The sequence below is a fragment of the Leuresthes tenuis genome, unplaced genomic scaffold (genome assembly GCF_036924035.1).
Source record: "Leuresthes tenuis unplaced genomic scaffold, fLeuTen1.0.hap1 SCAF_9, whole genome shotgun sequence".
Classification (NCBI taxonomy): domain Eukaryota; kingdom Metazoa; phylum Chordata; class Actinopteri; order Atheriniformes; family Atherinopsidae; genus Leuresthes; species Leuresthes tenuis.
Window position 1 is genome coordinate 29,846,734 of NW_027325363.1, and position 21,989 is coordinate 29,868,722.

Consider the following 21,989-nt stretch of genomic DNA (forward strand, 5'->3'; position numbering starts at 1 on the left):
GAAGTTGTAAAGGTAGTTAAAAAGCATAGGTAGTTTCAAACCATCACATTACATCTTGCATGGTTAATTTCATCATAATAAACCAATCAATGGTCTTTTCCTTACCATAACTAAGTTAATTCCGTGCCTATCCAAATAAAATATTGTCTGTGAAACTTAGCTAAACAGCTGGTGAAAGCAAAAAAAAAAAAAGATGGTTTGTAATTTACAGTTCAGCTCAATTCATTTAAATTTTATTTACATAGTGCCAAATTACAGCAAATGTCATTTCAAGGCACTTCAAAGATACAATTCAATTCAAGCCAATTAGAATCTAATTGTAATCTAATCATAATTGTAATCTAATCATAATTATATCAAATCCAATGAAATACAATTAAATTCAACTAGTCCAATTCATACATACAAAGCCAATTTTAAAAAAGTTGCCTAGCTAAGGAGCTCAATAGATTGCACTGAAATTTCTCTTCAATTTAATCCCCCATCCTGTGTGTGCGTAAGACATATGTGGAAAGAAAAAACTCCCTTTTAACAAGAAGAAACCTCCATCAGAACCAGGAAGGGCGGTTATTCGACTTGACTGGCTGGAGTTTGAGAGGACAGGAAAGAGAGGATGACAAACACCAAAACACCAGGCCGGGGATACCTGCTGAGAAAGAGAAACACAAGTGTATGACAACAATAATGTCATATGCACATGGAAAGTAAAGTGAGGAGAGGTACATTTTGAGAAGTCCCTCAGCAGTCTAGGCCTATAGCAGCATAACTGAGATGTTTCAGGGTCACCTGAGCCACCCCTAACTAAAACTTTTTCAAAAAGGAAAGTTTTAAGCCTAATCTTGAAGGCCTGATAACTGAAGGCGCTGCCTCCCATTCTACTTTTTGAAACTCTGGGAACCACAAGTAAATCTGCAGTCTGAGACCAAAGTGCTCTGTTTGGAAAATATCCAAATATGAGATCTTTAACAAATGGTGGAGCTTTGGTCATTAAGAGTTTTGTATGTGAGGAGAAGAATTTCAAATTCTGTTCTGAATTTAACAGGGAGCCAGTGAAGAGAAGCTAAAACTGGAGAAACATGATCTTTAGATCTCATCAGAACTCTGGCTACAGCATTTTGGATCAGCTGGAGGCTTTTCAAAGAATTTTTGGGACAATAATAAAGAATTACAGTTGTTCAATCTTGAAGTAAGAAATGCATGGAGCAGTTTTTCTACATCACTCTGAGACAAGATGTTCCCAATTTTATTTAAAAGAAGGCAGTGCTGGAAACCAGTTTTATGTGTGCATCAAAGGTTAAAATCTGTTAAAAAATAATTCCAAGGTTCCTCACTGTAGTACCAGAAGACCAGGAAATGCCATCTAGAAAAGTATATAACTAGACAGTGCCTTCCTGGAGGGCTCAGGTCCAAAGAGAACAACTTCAGTTTTGTCTGAATTTAGGAGCAGAAAATTCAGAGTCATCCAGGTCTTTATGTCTTTAAGACATGCTTCTAATCATCAGTCTAACTAACTGATCAGTTTCATCTGGTTTCATAGATAGGTATAGCTGAGCATCATCAGCATAGCAATGGAAATTTATGCCACGCTGTCTACTAAAGTGATACTAAAGTACCTAATGGAAGCATGTATAAAGTGAAAAGAATCGGTCCAAGCACTGAACCCTGAGGAACTCCATTATTTACTCTGGTGTGTGAAGAAGATTCTTCATTTACAAGAACAAACTGGAATCTATCAGATAGATATGACTTAATCCAGCCTAATGCAATTATTTTACTCCCAATAACATGTTGAAGTCATTGCAGTAGAATGTTGTGATCGATCATATCAAATGCAACAAATTCAACACTGAATCAAACAGTATAAGCATAAACACAAATCTGCTAAGAGGCTAAGAGGAGATGATTGGTAACTGCTGTTTCTGTGCTATGATGCACTCTGAATCCTGACTGAAGCTCTTCAAACTGATTATTTCCGTGTAAATGATCACAGAACTGAGCTGCAACTATTCTCTCAAGAACAATAGACATAGAAAGGAAACTGGATATAGGTTGATAATTAGCCATCACTCCTGGATCAAGAGTAATATTTTTAGATATTTTAGACATTAGACATATTTAAATTTTTTGACATGGAATGTAAAAATTTTAATAGCAAGAGGGAGTTTATTCATTAATGCTAACATGATCCTCCTTTCTGTAAGACTAAATATATCAATGTGATGATCATCAATCAAGTCAGTCACTAACAGAGACTTAGAAAGGAGAAATCTAATTCAGCAAACCACATTCAGTAGTTTTATGTTTTTGTTCAGTTAAATTTTTCATCTTCATTTCTTGGAGGTTTTCTGTGTGTTGCTTGGAGCAAACAGTCCTTATGGGGTTTGGAGGGGACAGCAGCAGACGAGAAGCTGCAGAGAAGTGTGTAAGACTGCAACTCTGCGGTTTCAACCCTGTCTTGTCATGTTTATGCATGACTAAAACATTTGGCCATATATCTAGATATGAGAGCTGTTCTTTCCATCGTGGGATGGTTGCCGTCTTTCCTAATCAGACTAGGTTTTTACCAGAAAGAATTCCAATTATCTATGTAGCCCACGTTGTTTGATGGACACCACGTAGACAGCCACCATTTGAAGGATGACATGCGGCTAAACGTGCCGATTGGTGTAACCCTGTGTCATTACTGCCAATGTGAATAACTGTTTTACTGTAAGAAATACAGATAGGTTGGTGGTGAACCACGGACCTCCTTCTCCTGACCGTCACAGAAATCAGAAAAAAAAAGTTTACTAAAATATAAAACATGGAAAGCCAGAAGACAACGTTAACTTTCAAACAAAGAAACAAAAACTTTAAGAAAACCTGTTTACTTGGACTGTAGCAGAGCCACTCTGCTCCAGATCATATACAGAATTATATATTCATAACCCGTCTTCATGCTATTTGGAAAGTGCAGCTGGATGTATCACAAACGTCAACAACCTCCATTTTGGTGAAAATACTCTGTTCAACCATCTGTGACAACTCTGCTAAGTTTGGTCACTGACATATTTCACTGGTTTGTCTTGCAGTCTGAGGAGATGCTGTTTTAGACACGCATAAGTTTTCCTTTCCTTCACTGCATGAACACAGTATATTTGGACTTTTTGCTATTTTCCTCCACTTTATCTCTCGTCCACGTTTCACCTTTCCTTAAAATGCTAATATGCTAATATCATAGATTCTCATGAGACAGAGTATGGTTGTTGGATGAGAAGGAAGTTTAAGTTAGTAGACCTCTGTGGTTTGTTAAGAAATGCTCCTTGACCCAGTTTAATTGCCAATTAATAAGAGCAAAGACTGGTTTCCATGGTGATAGTCTTGCCATAAGTTCCCCAGATGGGTCCACTGACCTGCAGTAATGATAGTAAAGCTATAGCAATTACAGTTATTAATAGGTGCAGAATACAAAGCTGAGCTGAAAATAAAGGTTACTGACATGATCTGAAATTTAAATCTTTAGTAAATTATGGATTTCAGTGGATTTCATATTACTGTCACTTAAAATGATTAATGCCTTAGGATTTCCTTTTGACTTCTTATTTAACTCATGTGTTGTTTACCGTTGGCCTCTTATGGCTACTTAATGGAATGTATGACTTGTGTCATGGGTTCAAAAGGAGCAAGCAGTCTAATCAGCGAAGTAAAACATGAACCATTTCATTCAATTAGCCTCGCTGTAATCCTATTGTGACAAAGCCCTGTCTCCATCAGTGTGCACTGCAGTCTCACAGCATCAAAGTCAACAAGTCAAGTTTAAAAAAAGTTTAAAAATGATCAAATCCCACACCAACAAGCTCATGTAAAGCACGCGTACTGTTGGTATTTGAAGTGAAAAAGCTTTTTTATGTGCACATGCTCACCAGATACACACAAGCACACAGTCCTTCAGTACACACCTAAACTACTCAAAATGTTTGCTGTTTTCAACCTTTAGAGCCACAAGCATGTTTCCTTACAAACATACACAAACCCACTGTTCCTGATTCCTGCACAAATATTTGTACTCAGTCTCCAGGGCTGACTGTACACACACACACACACACACACACACTGCAGCCAACTAGACAGCCAGCCTTAGGTGTTTTTTGGACTCAGGAGTTTAGTTAGCCAAGGCCAGTATCCATCATGTAGCCAGTGGAGAACGGCTCAGTCGATGGGGTCGTGTGTGGGTGAAGAACCCTGCTTTGCCCCAGAATCCCTCACTGCAATAGGGCTGCAGGAGCTAGGACAGTGGGGGCTGGAGTTCAGAAAGTGAATGATGTCTTAAATATGATGCAAGCTGAGAGAGACCAGGAGCAAGAATTGTGAATAAAAATGCAGGCAAATACGAGCACAATATCAGCCATTTTTACTGACTTCTAAACTACAAAAAGGACCAGGACATTTTATTGAGTTATTCTTTATATTTTCTGAAACTTATTTAGGGTTTCTAAGGGGCTGGAGTCAAACCCAGCATACTCCAGGCCCCTTTGGCAGATCATACTGTACCTCCTGGCCTTCAGTTAGATGCTGTAGGTAATTCAAACTTGCATGTCTGTGGATGTGAAACCAATCCAAACACTATTAACACGAAGCGGTCCCACACCAGGCAAAACTTTTTGTTTCAGGCCTGGAGGCTAGCCATCATTTCATATAAGAAGCCAGAAGGTTGACTAGGGCTCCTTTTTGCATGAGGAATGGCAAAAACTTGCTTGGAGAAGTCTTACATTTTCTTGTCAAAAGTAATAATAGTTATTGGTATGGATCAAGGTATCAAAAAAACAGGCAGGCCTCAGTGGGCTGCTGAAGATAAAAGCATTTATGTAATCAAGGAAAATCAGTGATGGACTATGGTTGCTCTGGTCATAAGTCTGCTGTGTATACATTGTTGCATCAAACCACTCTCCTGTTGGTATTTGTATTGGCATAACTGTAGCTGTTTTAATCCATTTGTAATGTGAAATATGAAACCCGATTATCTGTCATCACGCAAATACACACATCCCATGTTAACCAAAATCAGACAGACATGAAAGAGGTCTTACCTTCCAATAAGCTAAGCGTTTACATACAGTATTTCTCTGTAGGTGATCTTATCATGGAATGTTGTCCCAGAGTCTTCATGGTATGGCTGCTATTTTGATTCCACTCTCCTACCTGCTGAAAACCGGATTAAGACCGATAGCTCATGTGTGCACTGGCATGCAGACACACACATGTGGGTGTGTCTGTACACTGGATGTGTCTGTACACTGAGCTCTCTGTCTCTTTTAATCTAGACTCCTTTTTCTCACTATTTGGATCAAACCAGCGGATGATGGATTGTTGTTGTGTCACAAGGTGCTTTTACTTTCTTGTTGTCTGTCTTTCACCCACTCTCTTACTTTTTTCCCAGGTTTTTTAATGAAATGAGGTTAAAAGAAACTGTAGGCAACGACAAAGACTTTGAATGGAATCACCCGATTGTCTCCCAAGTTTTTCTTTCATGAATTTTCTTCCTGCTTCTTTTTTTCGATGTTCTCCTTTTGTCTTTCTATATATACACAGCTGTCTGTTCATCTCAGTCTATCAGACAGTCATCAGAACATTGTTTTCACTGTGATAACCAGGTTTCTGCTGAAGTTGATAGCCTGCTGAACCTTCATCAGGCCATATGAGAAAGGGGGAAGAGGAGAGTAGGGGCTGACTTGATTAACTTTCTTCTTACTGGCAGGGATGGGAGTAAAGTCATCATCACTCCTATATGCTTCTTAACCTTCCAGCACACTAAGGTGTCCAAGACAAGATACCTGATGGCAGGGGAAAGAGTTTTGCTGTATTTAGCGTGTCTGTGTTCAGAAAAGCCAAAGGTCAGCTTATCAGGTGGAACCAGCACTGTGACCAGTTCGTCTGGATAAGAAGAGATCGAGTGGGCAAATAGGTGACCTCCCTTCGCCTTCATTTGGGAAGAGGCCACCCGCCAGCACCCTGTGGCCGGGAGCTGAGATTAGTCTGGTTGGGCTGATAAAGCTCCACATTCTCCCAACAGTACAATTTTCAGACTGGATCCTGCCTGAGAGAGACAGTTTCCCACACAAAGCAAGTGGAGGTCTGAGGATAGCTCATTAAAAGGTTTGTTCCGCTGTTGCTTTGGTGTCTGCAGCCTTGAGCAAAGACATAACTATTTAGGTTTGCTGTAACCATCATTGTCAAAACAATGAATTCTGTAATCCCAACAAACATGAAGTCCAGTTGTGTTTGACCGCACACACACAAGTCAGCTCATGATTTGGCTTTGCTGTCTCTCAGTTTTATCTTTCTTCTATCTACACAGATGTTGAGAGTTAAAATACATTTTTGTTAAAACTGTTTTTTTAGGTGCTGAACAGTAAACTCATAAACAGAAGAAGTCACTCTTTATCCAGATCTCCACTAAAATCCCTTTATCATGTAAAAGCCTTCATGTCTGCAACATCACACTTCACTGGAACACTGAGGTGAGAGTCCACAGCCATTCCAAGATGTTATGGAGTTACACACATGAAATAATGACCATATAGGAGGTCTGGCTCTATCTGTACACATAAAGAGGCAGTTATTGCACACCAAGTCATGTCGGGTGTTTTTAATACGTGTTTCTGTAGTTATGTGGGTCATTGCACACTGCATAGAGTGAGAGGATAACATCTTGCCTTGTACTTTTATTCTAACCACTTGTTTTATGTACATGGCTGTGTAAAATGACACCAAGAGCTTAAAGTGTTTATAAATTACATGTGGACAGAGGCAGAAAATGCAAAGTTAGACGGCAGCAAAGAACAAGCCAACCAGGAGCTGAACTGGAGAGACACTATTTGAAGGCATTTATGCACGGATGCACATTAACCACTCAGTTATCAGCAAAATTAAAGTTTGATCAGATGATGCACCAGCTATAAGATGAGAGAATCTTCCAAAAATCTTTAAAAGTACAACTTTGAGACCATTCATCCATCCATTCATCCATATATCCATTTTTTTTGTACCTGCTTTCTCTTTTTTAGGGTTGTGGGATTTCTGGAGTCTATCTCAGCTGTGATTGGGCCAGAGGTGATGTACATCTGGACAGGTCACAGGTTATCAGTCCATCCAAGGACCAACAAAGAGACAAACAACCATGGCTATCAAAGAACAATTTTTGTGCCAAATGTTGCTGCAATCCATCAGATATTTGTGATGTTATTTAGATAAAAGTCAAATGTCATCTTAAATGACTTCAGAAGAAAAGTCACTGTATCACCAGAGGCAACGGAATTAAATTTAATTAAATTTAATTGTGTAAGCACACATTGATGGACTGCTGAGAATCCTAAAACTGGCATGTAGAGCCAGTAACAACAACAGGAGCCCCAACTCTCACTCTTTCACTTAAACACACCACAAAGATGTCCTCTAACATTCAAAAGTAGCTTAATTGTCAAAAGTAGCTGTAACCTCAGCTCAACACAACTGTACATGTAGCCGTGCTGACTAACAGACCTAGTGCTGATTCAGCATGTTGAATCATTCAAAAGGTGTTCTCAGGTTTGTATTAAAGTATAAAGTTTCTTTACCAATATTCTCTCACTTTCCCCTCTACTTTACCTCTAATTTACCTCCCTTTTCTTTCTTGCTTTGTCTCTTTGAATCAGACCTTTGTTTTTTGTCTCCAGTTCATACCTTTTTTTCCCATTCAGTGGAGGAGGCTTCTCCTGTGAGCGTTTTTGTTGTTGTTGTTGTTGGCGGGTCATTGCGTGCAGTCGTCTCTGTCTGCTGAACCAAATGCATAGGATAGTTACACTGGCTCTGAACTGAGTGATTTCAAACTCAGCTAAATTGGGACACATGCTTTCAAAGTTTTCTGCTGTTTTGTTCAAGCACAAAACCTTCCATGGCAGTGCTACATCGGAAGCCCTCAGAGGTAATACCTTACAGATAAGACACAAGGTTAACTCTGTACTGGAAACCTTTCGATCAATACGCTCAGACGTTTCAGAGGCTCAGCCCAGACATTTTTCCACTGAAGCTTTCTACTCGTTATTTTCCTCTACCTGTTATTTTTTTGTCTCATATCTTTCCATACATTACGACTGTAGAATAGCAAAAACGCCAATTGATCTCCTGAAAGGTAAATAAAAAAAAATAGTTTGACTCAGAATTGGTTGAAGCATGTGGGAAGTGTATCGATTATCAATTCTAAAACTGGCAGAAGTTAAGGATGCCTTTAATTATGACAGACCAAAGAACAAAAAATAAGTGTGAGCGGTTGTGCGGTTGTGTGGTCTAAAGAGCAGGTCAAGGGGTTTTATCTGAAATTAAGGAACTGAATTATGAAACAAAGGAACCCAGGGAACAGGACTTCAATGACGGAAGCTGCTGGAGCTGCTGTTGGAGTTAAGCCTGGTTTAAGGGCTACCACTTCACCTGAGGGTTTTTTAATTAAACTGTGGTAGTGTTGGTGTGTGTGTGTGTGTGTGTGTGTGTGTGTGTGTGTGTGTGTGTGTGTGTGTGTGTGTGTGTGTGTGTGTGTGTGTGTGTGTGTAAAAGAGGGTCTAAAGTGACAGGATTGTTATATGAAATTAGGAAAGAACAGTGATGACATATTTTTACAGCAATGACAACTCTGCTTTTGTCAATCTTAGTATCAGAACTAAAATGGAGTGCTTTGCCTGTGTGAGCCATGAAAGGATGCTCATCTGAATATTTTGGTTAGATAAGAACCTTCATTCAATAAATCATAAATTTAGAAAGCAAACTCAACAATGATCCTAATATTAGATTGTCTCTGTTCTGCTTTCTGTGTTGGACATAAAAGGGTTCACATGTCAGAGCACCTGAAACTTTTGCTGGGATCTTTCTGCCTGAGGAAGAAAAGTTTTGTTTGTCAGAAACGCAAATTGCTCTGCTGAATGAGAAAAGCTTTTCTGACAAAGGTGTTGGATTGCACTGATGAAGAAGAGGGTAACATTCCAGCTGAATCACAGCCACCACCTAAACTTTCAGTTTACTGAGAGACTGAAACTGTTGATGTTTTTAAAAAGAGGCTCAAGACTCACCTTTTTAAACAGGCTTTTATTTGATTTTATTGATTTTCTTTATTCCCTTTAATCAATATGTATAATTCTATGTATAATTATTTTAATTATATGTTTTAACTCCATGTTTTAGTTAGACATTTTAACTATATGAGCTGAAAAGCTTTATATCTATTTTGTTCATTTTACACCCTTTTATGTTATTTAACTGTTTTAGTCTTTCAGTTTTTAGCTCCAGTGTTTCCTACCACACTGGGAGCTGCTTTGGGTCCACTGTTGGGGGTGCTGTCCTGTGGACTGCTCTGGCCCAGGTGGCTGGAGGACTCTGCACCTTGGTGTGGGGCCTCTTGTTTGCCTGAGTCGGGACTGTCTCTGTGGCGCTCCCTGCGGTCGTGGCCCAGGAGCCCTCTCAGTGTGGTCGGCCCCCAAGGTGGCTTTTTCCTTGCCTTAGGTCTGGGTGCCCGGCCATGTCTCTGTCTGATAGGTGCAGTGGGTCTGAGCTTGTGTGTTTGTGTGTGTGCATGTGTGTGTCTGTTTGTCTCAGTGTCTCTCTGGGTATTTATGGGGGTGGGTGGGTTGGTATGTTTTATCATTGTTGTTTTTAGCGTCTGTGAGGCACTTTGTGTTGCTTTGAAAGTATGAAAGGTGCCATATAAATACAATTTGATTTGATAAGTAAACTGAAAGCAGTTGTCCACCTGGCCCTTATTCTGAGTTTCTGTCTGAATTCTCAGATTTTTTATTTCAGTTAGTGCGGATTATAGATCTTTGTAATGGGGGACTTTGATGTTTATGTAGATGTTGAAAATGACAGCCTAAATTTGAATTTTAATTCAATATTAGATTCAATTGGATTTTCTCAAAATGCACTTTGCTTAAACATACCCTCACTCTCTTACACGTACTCTTGATCTTGTGCTAACCTATGGCATTGAGAGTGAATAATTAAGAGTATTTTCATCATAACCCTGTCTTCAATAATCAGTTTTTGACAGCTTTTGGGTGTCACAGCTACATTTTTATGTTGTTGTTTTTTCCCCCTCATCTTAAATCTACAGGCAGGAGGTGGGACACAGCGCAGCAGCCCTGACAAACCAGTTCTCCATTTTCCCCTGATTACCTACTGTGTATATGTACCTGGCCTTCAAATCCATTCATCGCCAGAGAGTTCAGTATTCTATGTAGTAAAGCTTGGCTAATGTTTTTAGAAGTCTCACCCTCCTGTGTTTTTGCCTGATATTTTTGCCCCCTAGGGTTCTTACCTGTGTTTTTGTGACTGTGCTGCCATCCTGCCTCTGCCACCTGATCTCCACGCTTGACTCTCCACACCGCCGATCATCACAGAAAAGACATTCTGTCTACAATGAGCTTTTTGCACATCATCTGTCTCTTCTGCCTCTGAGTCTCCATGCCAGGGTCTTCACTCCAACTTAATGTGAGTTTATATTACTTGACAACACAGCATCTGAGACGAAATGTATTTATAGTAAGTGTCTCTCAGAGAATGTTGTACCAAATTTGATTAAAATAAAACCATTATAATTATCTTCACTGTCATGTGCAACAACAGAGTGTAGCTACCTAAACTTTGCCTCCGCAGAACATGATTGTTTTGTTGACAGCACTTGATTTTCAATGTGTACAACATTGGGCAAATCAGTCTGAATAGGCTGGCTCCTTGGTATAATTCACAGCTGGTGCTTTAAAGCAGACTGCAAGAATGCTGGAACGACAACGGGGTTCCTCTAATTTAGAAGAGTCTCAATTAGTCTGGGAAGATAGTTTACTGACATAAGCCCTTCATAAAGCCAGAACTGCTTGCTATTCGGCATTGATAGAAGGGAATGAGAACAATCCCAGGTTTCTTTTCAGCACTGTAGCCAAGCTGACGAAGAGTCTGAGTTCTGTTGAGCCAGGTATTCTTCTCAGTAGTTATAACTTCATGACCTTCTTTACCAATGAAACGGTTTCTATTTGAGAGAAGACTCATGGAATCCTTCCCACTACTGCCAGAATCAGAATCAGAAAATATTTTATTAATCCCCTGAGGGGGAAATAGATTTTGCAACAGGCAGCTTGCAGCTAATGCGCATGCGCACAATTAAAGAGTTGCAACGGGGGGAGGGGGGGGGGGGGGGGGTACAGCAGCTTTAGAAGTATCTTTAGGACCTGACTGTTTTTGTCCAGTCAAACTCTCCAAGCTAACAACAGCAATAGTCTCTCACATATCATCAACTTGTATTTTATGCTTCCATTAGGTATTCTTATCAAACAGCATGGCATAAATTTCTATTGCTATACTGATGATACTCATCTATACCTTTCTATGAAACCAGATTAAACCAATCAGTTGGTTAGACTACAAGCCTGTCTGGATGACTCTGAATTTTGTACTCCTAAATTCAGACAAAACTGAAGTTGTTGCCTTTGGACCTAAGCACTTCAGGAAGGATCTTTTCTAACTATAAACTTTTCTAGATGACATTTCCTGCTCTTCTAGTACTACAGTAAGGAACCTTGGAATTATTTTTTAATAAGATCTAACCTTTGATACACATATAAAAATGTTTTCCAGCAGTGGCTTCTTTCACATAAAATGAGGAAAATCCCGTCTCAGAGTGATGCAAAAAAACTGCTCCATGCATTTCTTACTTCAAGATTGAACATCTGTAATTCTTTATTATTGCGCTGTCCCAAAAATTCTCTGAAAAGCGTCCAGCTGATCCAAGATGCTGCAGCCAGAGTTCTGATGAGAACTAATAGGAGAGATCATATTTCTCCAGTTTTAGCTTCTCATCATTGGCACCCTGTTAAATTCGAGAATTTAAGAAGTTCCATCATATTTGATATTAACTGAATTTGTTTTGTCTAATACACAGCCATATTTCCCTGCTCTTCTACAGTCTCATGGTCTGGATCTCTTCATCTCACTCTTTCTTTCCTCCTCTCTAATTTCAGTTTGGAATTCATTTATCCCATTCGCCCCATCTTTTTTCCCTTTGTTTTATGCCTTCTTCATCTTTGAGCTTGATTCCACTTTGGTCCAAAGTGAAATGTCTCAACTAGATAGGATGGACAAACATCAGTACATAAGTCTGTGTGATTAATTTTTGTGAGTTAGCTGTTTGTGCCACCATAGGGTTGATGTTTTAAGGAATGACCTTACACACTATCCCACAAGCTTATAGTAATTTGTATAAGAATGTAAACGTCACACAAACAATTATTCTTACATCTGTTTCTGTTCAATACCACCTCAACTTATCGACATCAAAAAGAACAAAAAAGTTCACATCTTGCCTTAAATTGATCACTGTCAACTGCTCTAATCTTTGACTTTCCCCGTTAAGCTTTCCAAGAGTCTGCAGTGGAGGCACATTTTCCCCTGAAGCTGATAAACATCTCTCACTACAAACGTCAGGCCTTTCATGTAAGTGGGTCTTTTGCTGTCGATGTCTCAGGAAGTGTGTGAAACACTATTTGGCTCGGGGTTTACATGAACTTAATTTTCAAAACCATCCTCCCACTCCCCTCCTCTCCCAGCCTCTTATCAAGACTCAGGACAATCAGAGGTTTATCGCTGCTGGAAATGGGAGCAGGAAGCAGATGTCAGTCTGATTACACATAAACACGCAGTGCGGCGAGCGGCGTTAGCTGCTGCCTCAAGGCCTAAGAGGAGCTGAGGGCCAAGTCTGAATCCAGAGTCGTGTAATCTGCTGAACATGTGCAACAGAGGAATCAAACTGCCAAAAGCCAGAGCTTTTGAATCAGCGTGTGTGCATGTGTGTGACTGCCTTACTTACTCAGACAACAGTGACAAACACAAAGCAAAGATTGGGCACAGAAACTGCTGGATGTGATACTCTAGCCTTTTCCCTCTATTACTAACTCCCTTTGCATGAGATCATATAAATCAGTAAACAGCTCTCCTCTACAGATATAATGACTGAAATAACATATGACATGCTGTACTGCAGCGCATGTGAGTGCATGAACAAAGGCACAGAGACTGTTGGGTAGTTTCTACTTTAATAAGAATGCATTTTGGCACTCCTTTATTTTCTTCACTTTAGGCTATTATTTTACAAACTAGATATAAAAGGACATAAATAAATGACATAAGTTACATGTACCTAGAACTCCTGACCAAAACAAAAGTAAAAAAAAAAAAAAGATCAAGAGAATGTTAGATCCACATGGCTAGATCATCTGGCATCAGAAGGCATACAATGACAAACATTAACTCTTGTGTTTTGTTAATTTTTTTCTTCTTTTTCATGTTTTAAACTCATTTACATAAAAGAAAAATTATTTTACAGTACATTCTGGTTTTCTTCTCTTCCTAAAATGTCTTGCATATTTCCAAACAGGTCCTTTTTCTATAGAAACACCCCCTCCTCCCCAAAAGAGGAGGGACAAACTGCCAAAATATGGAAAGATTTGAAGGGCTGCATTAAGGACTGAGGTGTTTCTGTATTATATGAAGTGTCATGAATTCAAAAACATTCACGTAAGTAGAGTTGAAAAAGATTGGACCAAAAGGAATACAGTCCATTGGGTTAAACCTGTAGCTGCATGTTCTTGGACACTGTTCCCCTCATTCTTCTGATCTTTGTGTACAGGAGCAACCTTTTCACATTGAGATAGATGCTTAATCCTTGACGTGGAATGAGTCTGAACTCCTGCCTGCTTTTATATGCGCAGGAGGCTTTCAGTCAAACTTAGCGGTGTCTCTGTATGTCTGTATGTCACATTCCAGAAAGCTGTTTGATAAATGCTGTTGCTAGGTAGAGTTTGCACAACATGAGCAACACACTTTAGGTTGTCCTTTTTTAAGATGACACGAAAAGCAAAAAAGGGATCTTTTAAATTAAAATCTATACAGCTCTGTAATCTCACTCCCACCACCACCACAGTGGCATAAAAACAGACACAATAACTGATAGTTCTTCTAGGACTCTGTCACCCATAGAGGTACACGCACAAACACACACTCCACAGTCACACGCTCAGATCAAACCCTTACTACTCTACATGCAAACAGAACAATAAAAAACTAAAACTCATACATGAAATGAAATAAAAACACATACACACACATTGTCAGCTGGAGCAGGATTTCTCAGTGATGTTACATTCTTCTTATTGTCTCTTTTTTATGCTGTAAGATCATTCATAGTGTTTCAAGCACAGGGTAGATAGGCTGTCAAGTTGATATGCTGTGACGGCAGACATCCCAGGCGCTTGGGAATGGATTTGTCATCTCGTTGTTGGAGGAGACCCCAAAGAGGAAGCGAGGAGAGCAGGAGAAGAACATTATAGAGGAAGAATTCTTGTGTTGGCGAGCCAGGCGATCCTGTTTCTGATGGACAGCAGCAGCTGAGCAGAAAGAAAAAGGAGGGCAGGGGATGAGAGGCTGCATCAGTCATGGTGGGTTTGAATCTAAACAGTTCTGGTCAGCGTCCTGCTCTGTAGCCCCATGGAACATTCGACTCATCTGAGAAACAATGTCGGGTGCCAAAGCCAGACACTGCAAAATGCTGGCCTGCAGTGGGAATATGGATTTTGTGGCCAGAATATATTAACGTTTGTGTACCACATACTATTGTTTGGACTTAATATGTGAAACATGCCCTTGATTTATTGGCACACAACAAAAAAGCACACAAACAGGCATTTACAGAGCGAGTCTATAAGATGAATCCGTCTACTGCAGCAAGAGTTATTTACCAACTGAAATAATTTGTGACCTCATCAACATTCCTCGTATTGATTGATTGTTTGTTATATCATGTGTTAAAAAGAGTTGCATGTTTTGTTTTAAATTAGCTATATGCTTCTATACTGAAACAAGAGGATTTTAAAATTGAGTTTGGTATTAACTGCTTAAAACAAGCACCCTCATCATACAAAGTACTATTCATCCACACAGCCAAGATGGTTTGTTAAGTAATAAGCTCATTAGTCCGACCACAGTGTATCAACTAACTCAATTAGCTTGTATTTTGCACTCAATAAGTTTGTTGCTTCCATCTTCTAAACTGTAAGGTTAATTATACCATATACCATATACCATATATGTTCTTAATTATAAAAATAAGCTATGAAAACACACCATCCGTGACATTTTTCATAACTTTATAGACATGAACTGAAGAATAGATGTCAGGTGAATTATGATGGGAACGATAATCCGCTACAGCCATATTAAACAGGAGGCTCTGTAATGGTTTCAGCTCATTATAGTTCCTAACTAACTGGCAACTAAGTGAGTCAAATAAATCAATATAGCACTTATGTAAGAGGAGCTCAGCAGAGATTTAACTTGCTGCGTAAACTACATCCATGTTTTATCATCATGTGGGAGTGTGTTAATCTGAGTACATAAATCATCTTCAACTAAAAAAAAAAAAAGGGGAACTGGAATGTGGCCAAAAGTTAACCAGCAATAGAGAATACTATCAAGTAGCTGCTATTAGACGAAAATGAATCAAGACCTCAGCTAAGCCCAAGAGCACCTTGTCTTGGTTCTGAGCTCAGGTGGGCTCTGTTGGCTGCTGATTAATTCATCTCATTAATATGCCAGAGGCAACAGGCCTACAGACTGATCACAGACCAGTAACTATTGATCTGCTCCAGCTGCCTGAGGTGGTGTAACCTGCTTGTTAATTAACACAGTTTGTGGAGCTGAGGGCCAGTGATGGGAGCTGTGGAGGATCTAATGACTCTTATAGGCACTTTATGGCTTGACCTACTTGATATTGGAGGGACACTGTGAAAATAAAAGAAGGTTTAATCCAGTGAATGTTTGTCTGGGCTGAGTGTGGATAAGAGAACAAAAAATATGTACAAATGATCCTCACCTTGATGACAGGTTGACTAATCCTCCACATTCTTTCTGGTTTACTTTCCTGACAACCTGATGATCACGAGTCATTCTTCATCCCATCTGCCCTTTGGAGCGAGTAAATTCCTTCATCTTGCATACTGTTTACACAACCAGTTCAACTGGATCCAAACAGGTGTTCATTGAACGGGCTGAGGAAGGTTTGGTTGACCCTGCAGTGGTGGGAGGTGGGAGCTTTAATTCAGAAGGGACATGAACGGAAGAATCCAGATTGTGTGTTTATCATAGGTTTAAGAGGGCATTTTTGGGAAGACAGGGGAGTGGGAAGGCTCCTCTGGAAGATAAAAGACATTCTCAGCAACGTCCTGAGGGCAACAAAATACAGCTTCCTGGGAAATCAACAAGGTCAGGACAGGGCAAAAACCACAAAAAGCTCCTTCAGAAAGGCCTTATTGCACCAGCGTCTCCCTCCAGAATGCAACACCAACTTCCCAGAGAATCACTGTTTTATATCTGTAGGATCCTCCATTTTGTCTGAGACATCAAACAGATCCAGCTGGGAGAGAGAACAATGGTGGCTGGGGCAGGTTGGGAGTCCCACAGAAACAACTCATGTACAATAAACACAGTTAAAGATAATCAAAAAAATCTGCTCCTTGGATTATTCCAGGAAGAAAGTTTGAGAAACAACACTTTGCCCAGAAGGAAGAAGAAAAGCATGATTCCCCCTTCCTTCGCTTTCTTTCAGACCGTTAAAGGCACTCCAGATTGGCCTCTCGGAAGCACTTCTCCAGCCGTCCTTCCATTTGTTCATAAATGTTGTAGACAGAAGTGTTCCATTCTCCAGAACGACAAAAAGGGTAAGGTAAAGGTCAGATTTCTTTTCAAAAAGTGCCATTTTCAACACTCTTTTCTTCATCTTGTTTTCTTTTATATCCAATTTAAAGTGCATGGATGAGGTAAACTATTTATAGTTTGTCTCTTTCGTATTTCGTCTTTTTGTTATCTATTAATTTCATTTGTAAGCAATAAAGTCACTTTGATCCTTTTAGTTTGTTGTTGTCTCAAACAGGAACCATTCTGCCTTGCATCTGTTGCATTTGGGACAGCATTCCCTGGACGCTAGTCAAGATCTTGCTCTGGTGAGCTGTCGAAGAGATGCCGATGCGTGCCATATCCCTGAAAAAAGATGAAACAAGGCCTTTTAGGACAGATGACAACAAAACCACATATATGAAGGGATTGTCCTGCCTTCAGGTGGAAATGGGGCTGACAGTTTAACTGCTGTATGGTTTAACTGCTTCACTATCATTCAGTAAAGTGAAAATACTACAGAAAGTGGCAAAAGCAGAGACACTTGAAAACATTTTATTTGCAGAAGATATTGCAGCTGAGCTGAAGTAAACAGGCTGGTTTATATCTTCATCTGCTTACATTAGCAAATATTCTGAAGATGGGAAAGCAAACAGGAACCTATGCTAGAATCATCTCAGGTGCTTCAGTTATTGAATTAAGCTTTGCTTAAAAGCAAAGAACTACAGAAGAAAAGCTCCAACAAGGAAAACATAAGCTGACCACACAGGGGAAATATTTCAGGCAGTTAGCTTAGTACCTGACACTCTTATGAGTAAAGAAACTGAACAACAGGTCAGACTTAACAATCTTACATTTCTATGTGTTATGTGTGATACTGAATTTTAGTGATATTACTCAAAAGTTACCTGAAGAGAAAAAAACTAGCTTCTTCACCATTTCCTCTGTTTTTCACAGAGCTCACTGGCTGGATTTCATTCATAATTCATAATCTACAGACATGAAGGTGGTATCAGTCATCTAACTATTGCGAAGTGAGTGAACAAAGTTTAACTTTATTTCAAGATAGGGTTACGACTGTTTTATATCTAATAAAAATGTTGGCCTACCACAGACCACACTGACAGAATTTACTTTCCTCCTTTTTCTTTATTTTATCACCACTTACTCTTGTGTCATATGGACCACAGCTTCTGGACTGGTGTAACCGGCTGCTGTGAAGTTGTCACTGTATCTCTCCATGCCAATGGCCTGCAGCCAGTCTTCCACTGTGCCCACAGCTGAGGATGTGTCAGGGCTCCCTGGCTCCAGCAGGGTGGTGTTGGACCTGTTGTGGGTGGAGGAGAGAAATTGTATGAATTCATTATAGCTCCAAATATACGTCTCGGGTTGATCCAACATCATCTCCACTTTCACTTGCTGTTGTAGTCAGTGTTTGAAGAACTCCAGTCCATAAACCACAGCCATGACGTGTACGACCGACAGTCTGCAAACCGATGACTGAAGTTAAATTCTGTTTAAATGTTTTTCCCAGAGACGCAATGATATTCGATATTCAACTCTGTACAGCTTCAGGTACAGCACCGTCACATGAAACATTTCCTACACCTTGTGTAATGACAGGCAGCTTCCCACCAACTGTAAAAAGCACCATGCTACATGTCTCTCAGCTTTTCCTCTGATTGAATCAGCACATCTGTTGGGTTCACCTCTGTTTTGTAGGTTCTACCAGAGACTGAGCCAAGTCAAACAGGCTCCAACACAGTTACCTAATCCTTACTTTACAGAACAACCCTGTCAGACATAAAACATTTATTTGGGGTCGGTGGGTCTGACTCGTGTCATCTGGTGTCTCAGGTGTCTCTTCATCGCTGCCTCTTTCTTTTAAAAAGGATTATGTTGACTTGAACTCTGAGGACAGGACGACCGACTCCATATTTCCGCTTTTAGTTGGAAAAGATTATCCAGAGAGATCCTTTTCCATCCACACACACATGCTATGTTTCCTTCTGTCACCGTAAAAACAGCATTTATAGGATCCAGCTCTTCTAATTACTCCACAAGGACTCTCCTCTCACTCTCACTGTGTCCCATTAGGTGAGAGTGTGTAATTGTGCAACACAAGTGCTCACACACTTGTTAAACTCAAACAGACTCCCACCGCTCTGTGTCGAGTCTGTAAATACACAGAGGTCATTCTTCACATATTTAGCTGCTGAAGAGTAATGGTGTCAGTGATGCGGGCTAATGTTTGTTTTTAACTCGGCATTACATCGTAACTCAGGTTTGAGCAGCTACATTCCTCAGTGTACAGCACCATTAAAGTTGGTTTGCAGAGAAATCCATTAGGGAGCCAGTTAGTGCAGAAAAAAGACAGGTCCCAGGTTTAATGGGGAATGTAAAGAGAATAAAAATGTGTGCGTTCGTGTGACCGGTAAAATACTAAGCATATTGTGCATTTCGCTGTACTTTGGGAGTGTAGGCTGTCAGTGTGTGATTATTTCACATATTTGCAGGTCGTCTGTGTGATCTTCAACAAGCACATTGCTTGTTTGTGTTCTGAGGTGTTATTTTCAACTAAACATACAGTGAAGTCAGGCTAAAATCATTAAAACGTTTTTGCTTACTTAGTAGCAACATCATCTTGAAAAATGTATCTGTAGACACATGAGGTCTTAGATCATAAATTGAAATCTAACTGAAAAATATTCATTGATCTCTGAAGGAAAGTTGCTATTAGTGAAAAAACAAATGAGGGTCATTAGCCGTTTGTTGTTATAAGCAGTCATTATGTAGAACTGGTGCTTTTATTTAATTACCATCTGAGTAATATTATGAGAATGGAGGTCTTTAAAGTCTGACCAAGGACACATATGTACAGATTAAAAGCCTATACACACACATATATACACACATATATGTGGCTAAGGTTTAGTTTCAACACTATGAAACATGGACCTGGTGATCTGTGAGGCAAGAACCTTTATTTGCACGTGACATTTCTGTGGAATTTAGTCATCCTATTATACTCATTTGAACTACAAATCTTAATATCACGTCTGTGTAGCGTCAGTCTCTGGTCCCTCACCTGACAGCAGTCTCTCTGCCGGTCCTCTTCAGCGTGTTGGGGTTACGGATCAGTTTGTCCAGCATGTTAACTATCTGCCCGAACTTTGGCCGGTCGGCCCTCTCCCGCTGCCAGCAGTCCAGCATGAGCTGATGGAGAGCCACGGGGCAGTCCATGGGTGGGGGCAGACGATAGCCCTCATCGATGGCCTTGATAACCTTGATGAAGATTAAAGCTGCTGTTAGTGACCTCATGTGTGATTTCAGCTGCTTGATGACCATGTTGTCTTAATGTTAAATAAATTCAACTGCTTTCCTTTAGGCACCTACACGCATTTGGTTGTGCAGAAATGACTTTCTTTATCATTATGAGTGGAAGTTGTTGACATTTATGACCTCTACAGGATTTGAATGTATAACCAGGTTAGATGAAGGAGCCTTTATTAAAAACAGTTTGACAGCTCACACCTGATATTCTGCGACATTTCCAACTTTTCTAATAACTATGACTATCTACATACAATTGCATTTTTCCAGACTTACGTCTTGGTTGCTCATGTCCCAGTATGGTCGCTCGCCATATGACATCACCTCCCACATGACAATGCCGTAGCTCCACACGTCACTGGCTGAGGTGAACTTCCTGTAAGCAATGGCCTCCGGGGCTGTCCAGCGAATGGGGATCTTGCCTCCCTTCAAATGGAAGTTGGGTAGATCAATGAAATCTGACAATAAGTTGGAGTGCAGACAAACAACTGACTCAGCTGGCCACACACACACTCACCCTGGTGGTGTACGCAGCCTCTGGGTCGTCCTCCAGCACTCGAGACATGCCGAAGTCGGACACTTTGCACACCAGGTTGCTGTTGACCAAGATGTTGCGAGCTGCCAGATCACGGTGAACATAGCTCATGTCTGATAGGTACTTCATACCCGATGCGATGCCACGCAGGATGCCAACGAGCTGGATGACTGTAAAACGACCATCATTCTTCTGTAGAAAAAACAAAAGATTCCGGGCTATGTCAGATTATGTCAGATTAACACTATGGTACGGTATGTTCAACTACTGTAATCATTTAGACACAAAGTCATTGTTTTTTTTATAAAATATTATGCTTTCTGACCATTTTGCTACTTTTTTTCCCATTATTTATGCCAACGCAGGACAAATTTTTTAAGCATTGTACTTTCATGTCTGCATTACTTATTTTCCATCTCACATGATTATCAAGAATCAGAATAGCCTGAACTGGAGCAAACCTTCGAATTACAAAGGAGAAACAAGCTCCATCCTCCTTGTAAGACAAAGAGTGAGTCAATCAAAATGAATAATGATTAGGGGCCATGTTTGTGAACCAACACTTGTAATTTCAGCAGATGTCATTACAGAGATAAGATGACATCAGTAAGCTATGGTTGTTTCAAACACAAACACACATGTGCACAGACAGACATGCATGACTGACCCTCAGGAATGCATCCAGCGATCCATTTTCCATGTACTCTGTGATAATCATCACCGGCTTACCTAAAGAGAGAGAACGAGAGGCAGATGATTATGGAGGTAAATGATGTACCTCACAGCTCCACACAGCAGACGGGATCCTGAGGGAATCTGTGTGCGTGTGTTAGGCCATCCATCCCTGTCCAGTAGTAATTTAATTAGCTCAGTATTCCCCTAACATTTCCCATCTTTACTAGGACATTCAAAGGCAGCTCCACTACAACAAAACGTAACTACACACATACACCCATTTTGTGTTCATGCAAATACGATGTGATATTGGGTGTGTTATACAGAATTTCATCACAGTCACCCACCAAGAATCCCTCAGTCTGTTCATGTTGTTCACCGTCCCTTTTCCTTCTTTCTTCTCCATCAGATTTTAATGCATCTGTCATTCTCAGCTCACTCCTGTCTACCCTCGCTCTCACTCTCTGTCCCACCCTTTTCCCCCTGAGCCCCACTACTCCTCTGTGGCCTTTCTCACCCCAGCTCCCTTGCTTCCCCCTTCTGTCTATTATGGGGGAGCGTCTGTGTCTTTATCTTAGCTGTGGCAGGCGACAGTGAGGGTGGACATTCCCTGGTGGTTCTCTGTTTGTCTTTGTCTCCAAGGATGAGGGGGAAAAGCAGACATGAGTAGAGGAAGAAAGAGAAAGAAGGATGGCTGGTTAGTTTTTGTTCTAAAAAGGCAGCATGCTGGTGC

General features: G+C 40.3%; 1 protein-coding gene across 1 annotated transcript in view; it reads right to left on the minus strand.

The window, feature by feature from the left end:
* Positions 1–13,063: 13,063 nt before the first annotated feature.
* The window catches only part of epha4l (eph receptor A4, like), a 50,494-nt gene continuing 41,568 nt past the window's right edge, over positions 13,064–21,989 (minus strand). The window contains exons 12-18 of the mRNA XM_072392998.1: positions 21,249–21,310; positions 20,564–20,773; positions 20,323–20,472; positions 19,802–19,998; positions 17,882–18,040; positions 15,917–17,079; positions 13,064–14,432 (exon numbers count right to left, since the gene is read on the minus strand). Of these exons, the coding sequence (XP_072249099.1) occupies positions 16,965–17,079; positions 17,882–18,040; positions 19,802–19,998; positions 20,323–20,472; positions 20,564–20,773; positions 21,249–21,310 (893 nt within the window). The 3' untranslated portion in view covers positions 13,064–14,432; positions 15,917–16,964. The remainder of the gene's footprint in view (positions 14,433–15,916; positions 17,080–17,881; positions 18,041–19,801; positions 19,999–20,322; positions 20,473–20,563; positions 20,774–21,248; positions 21,311–21,989) is intronic.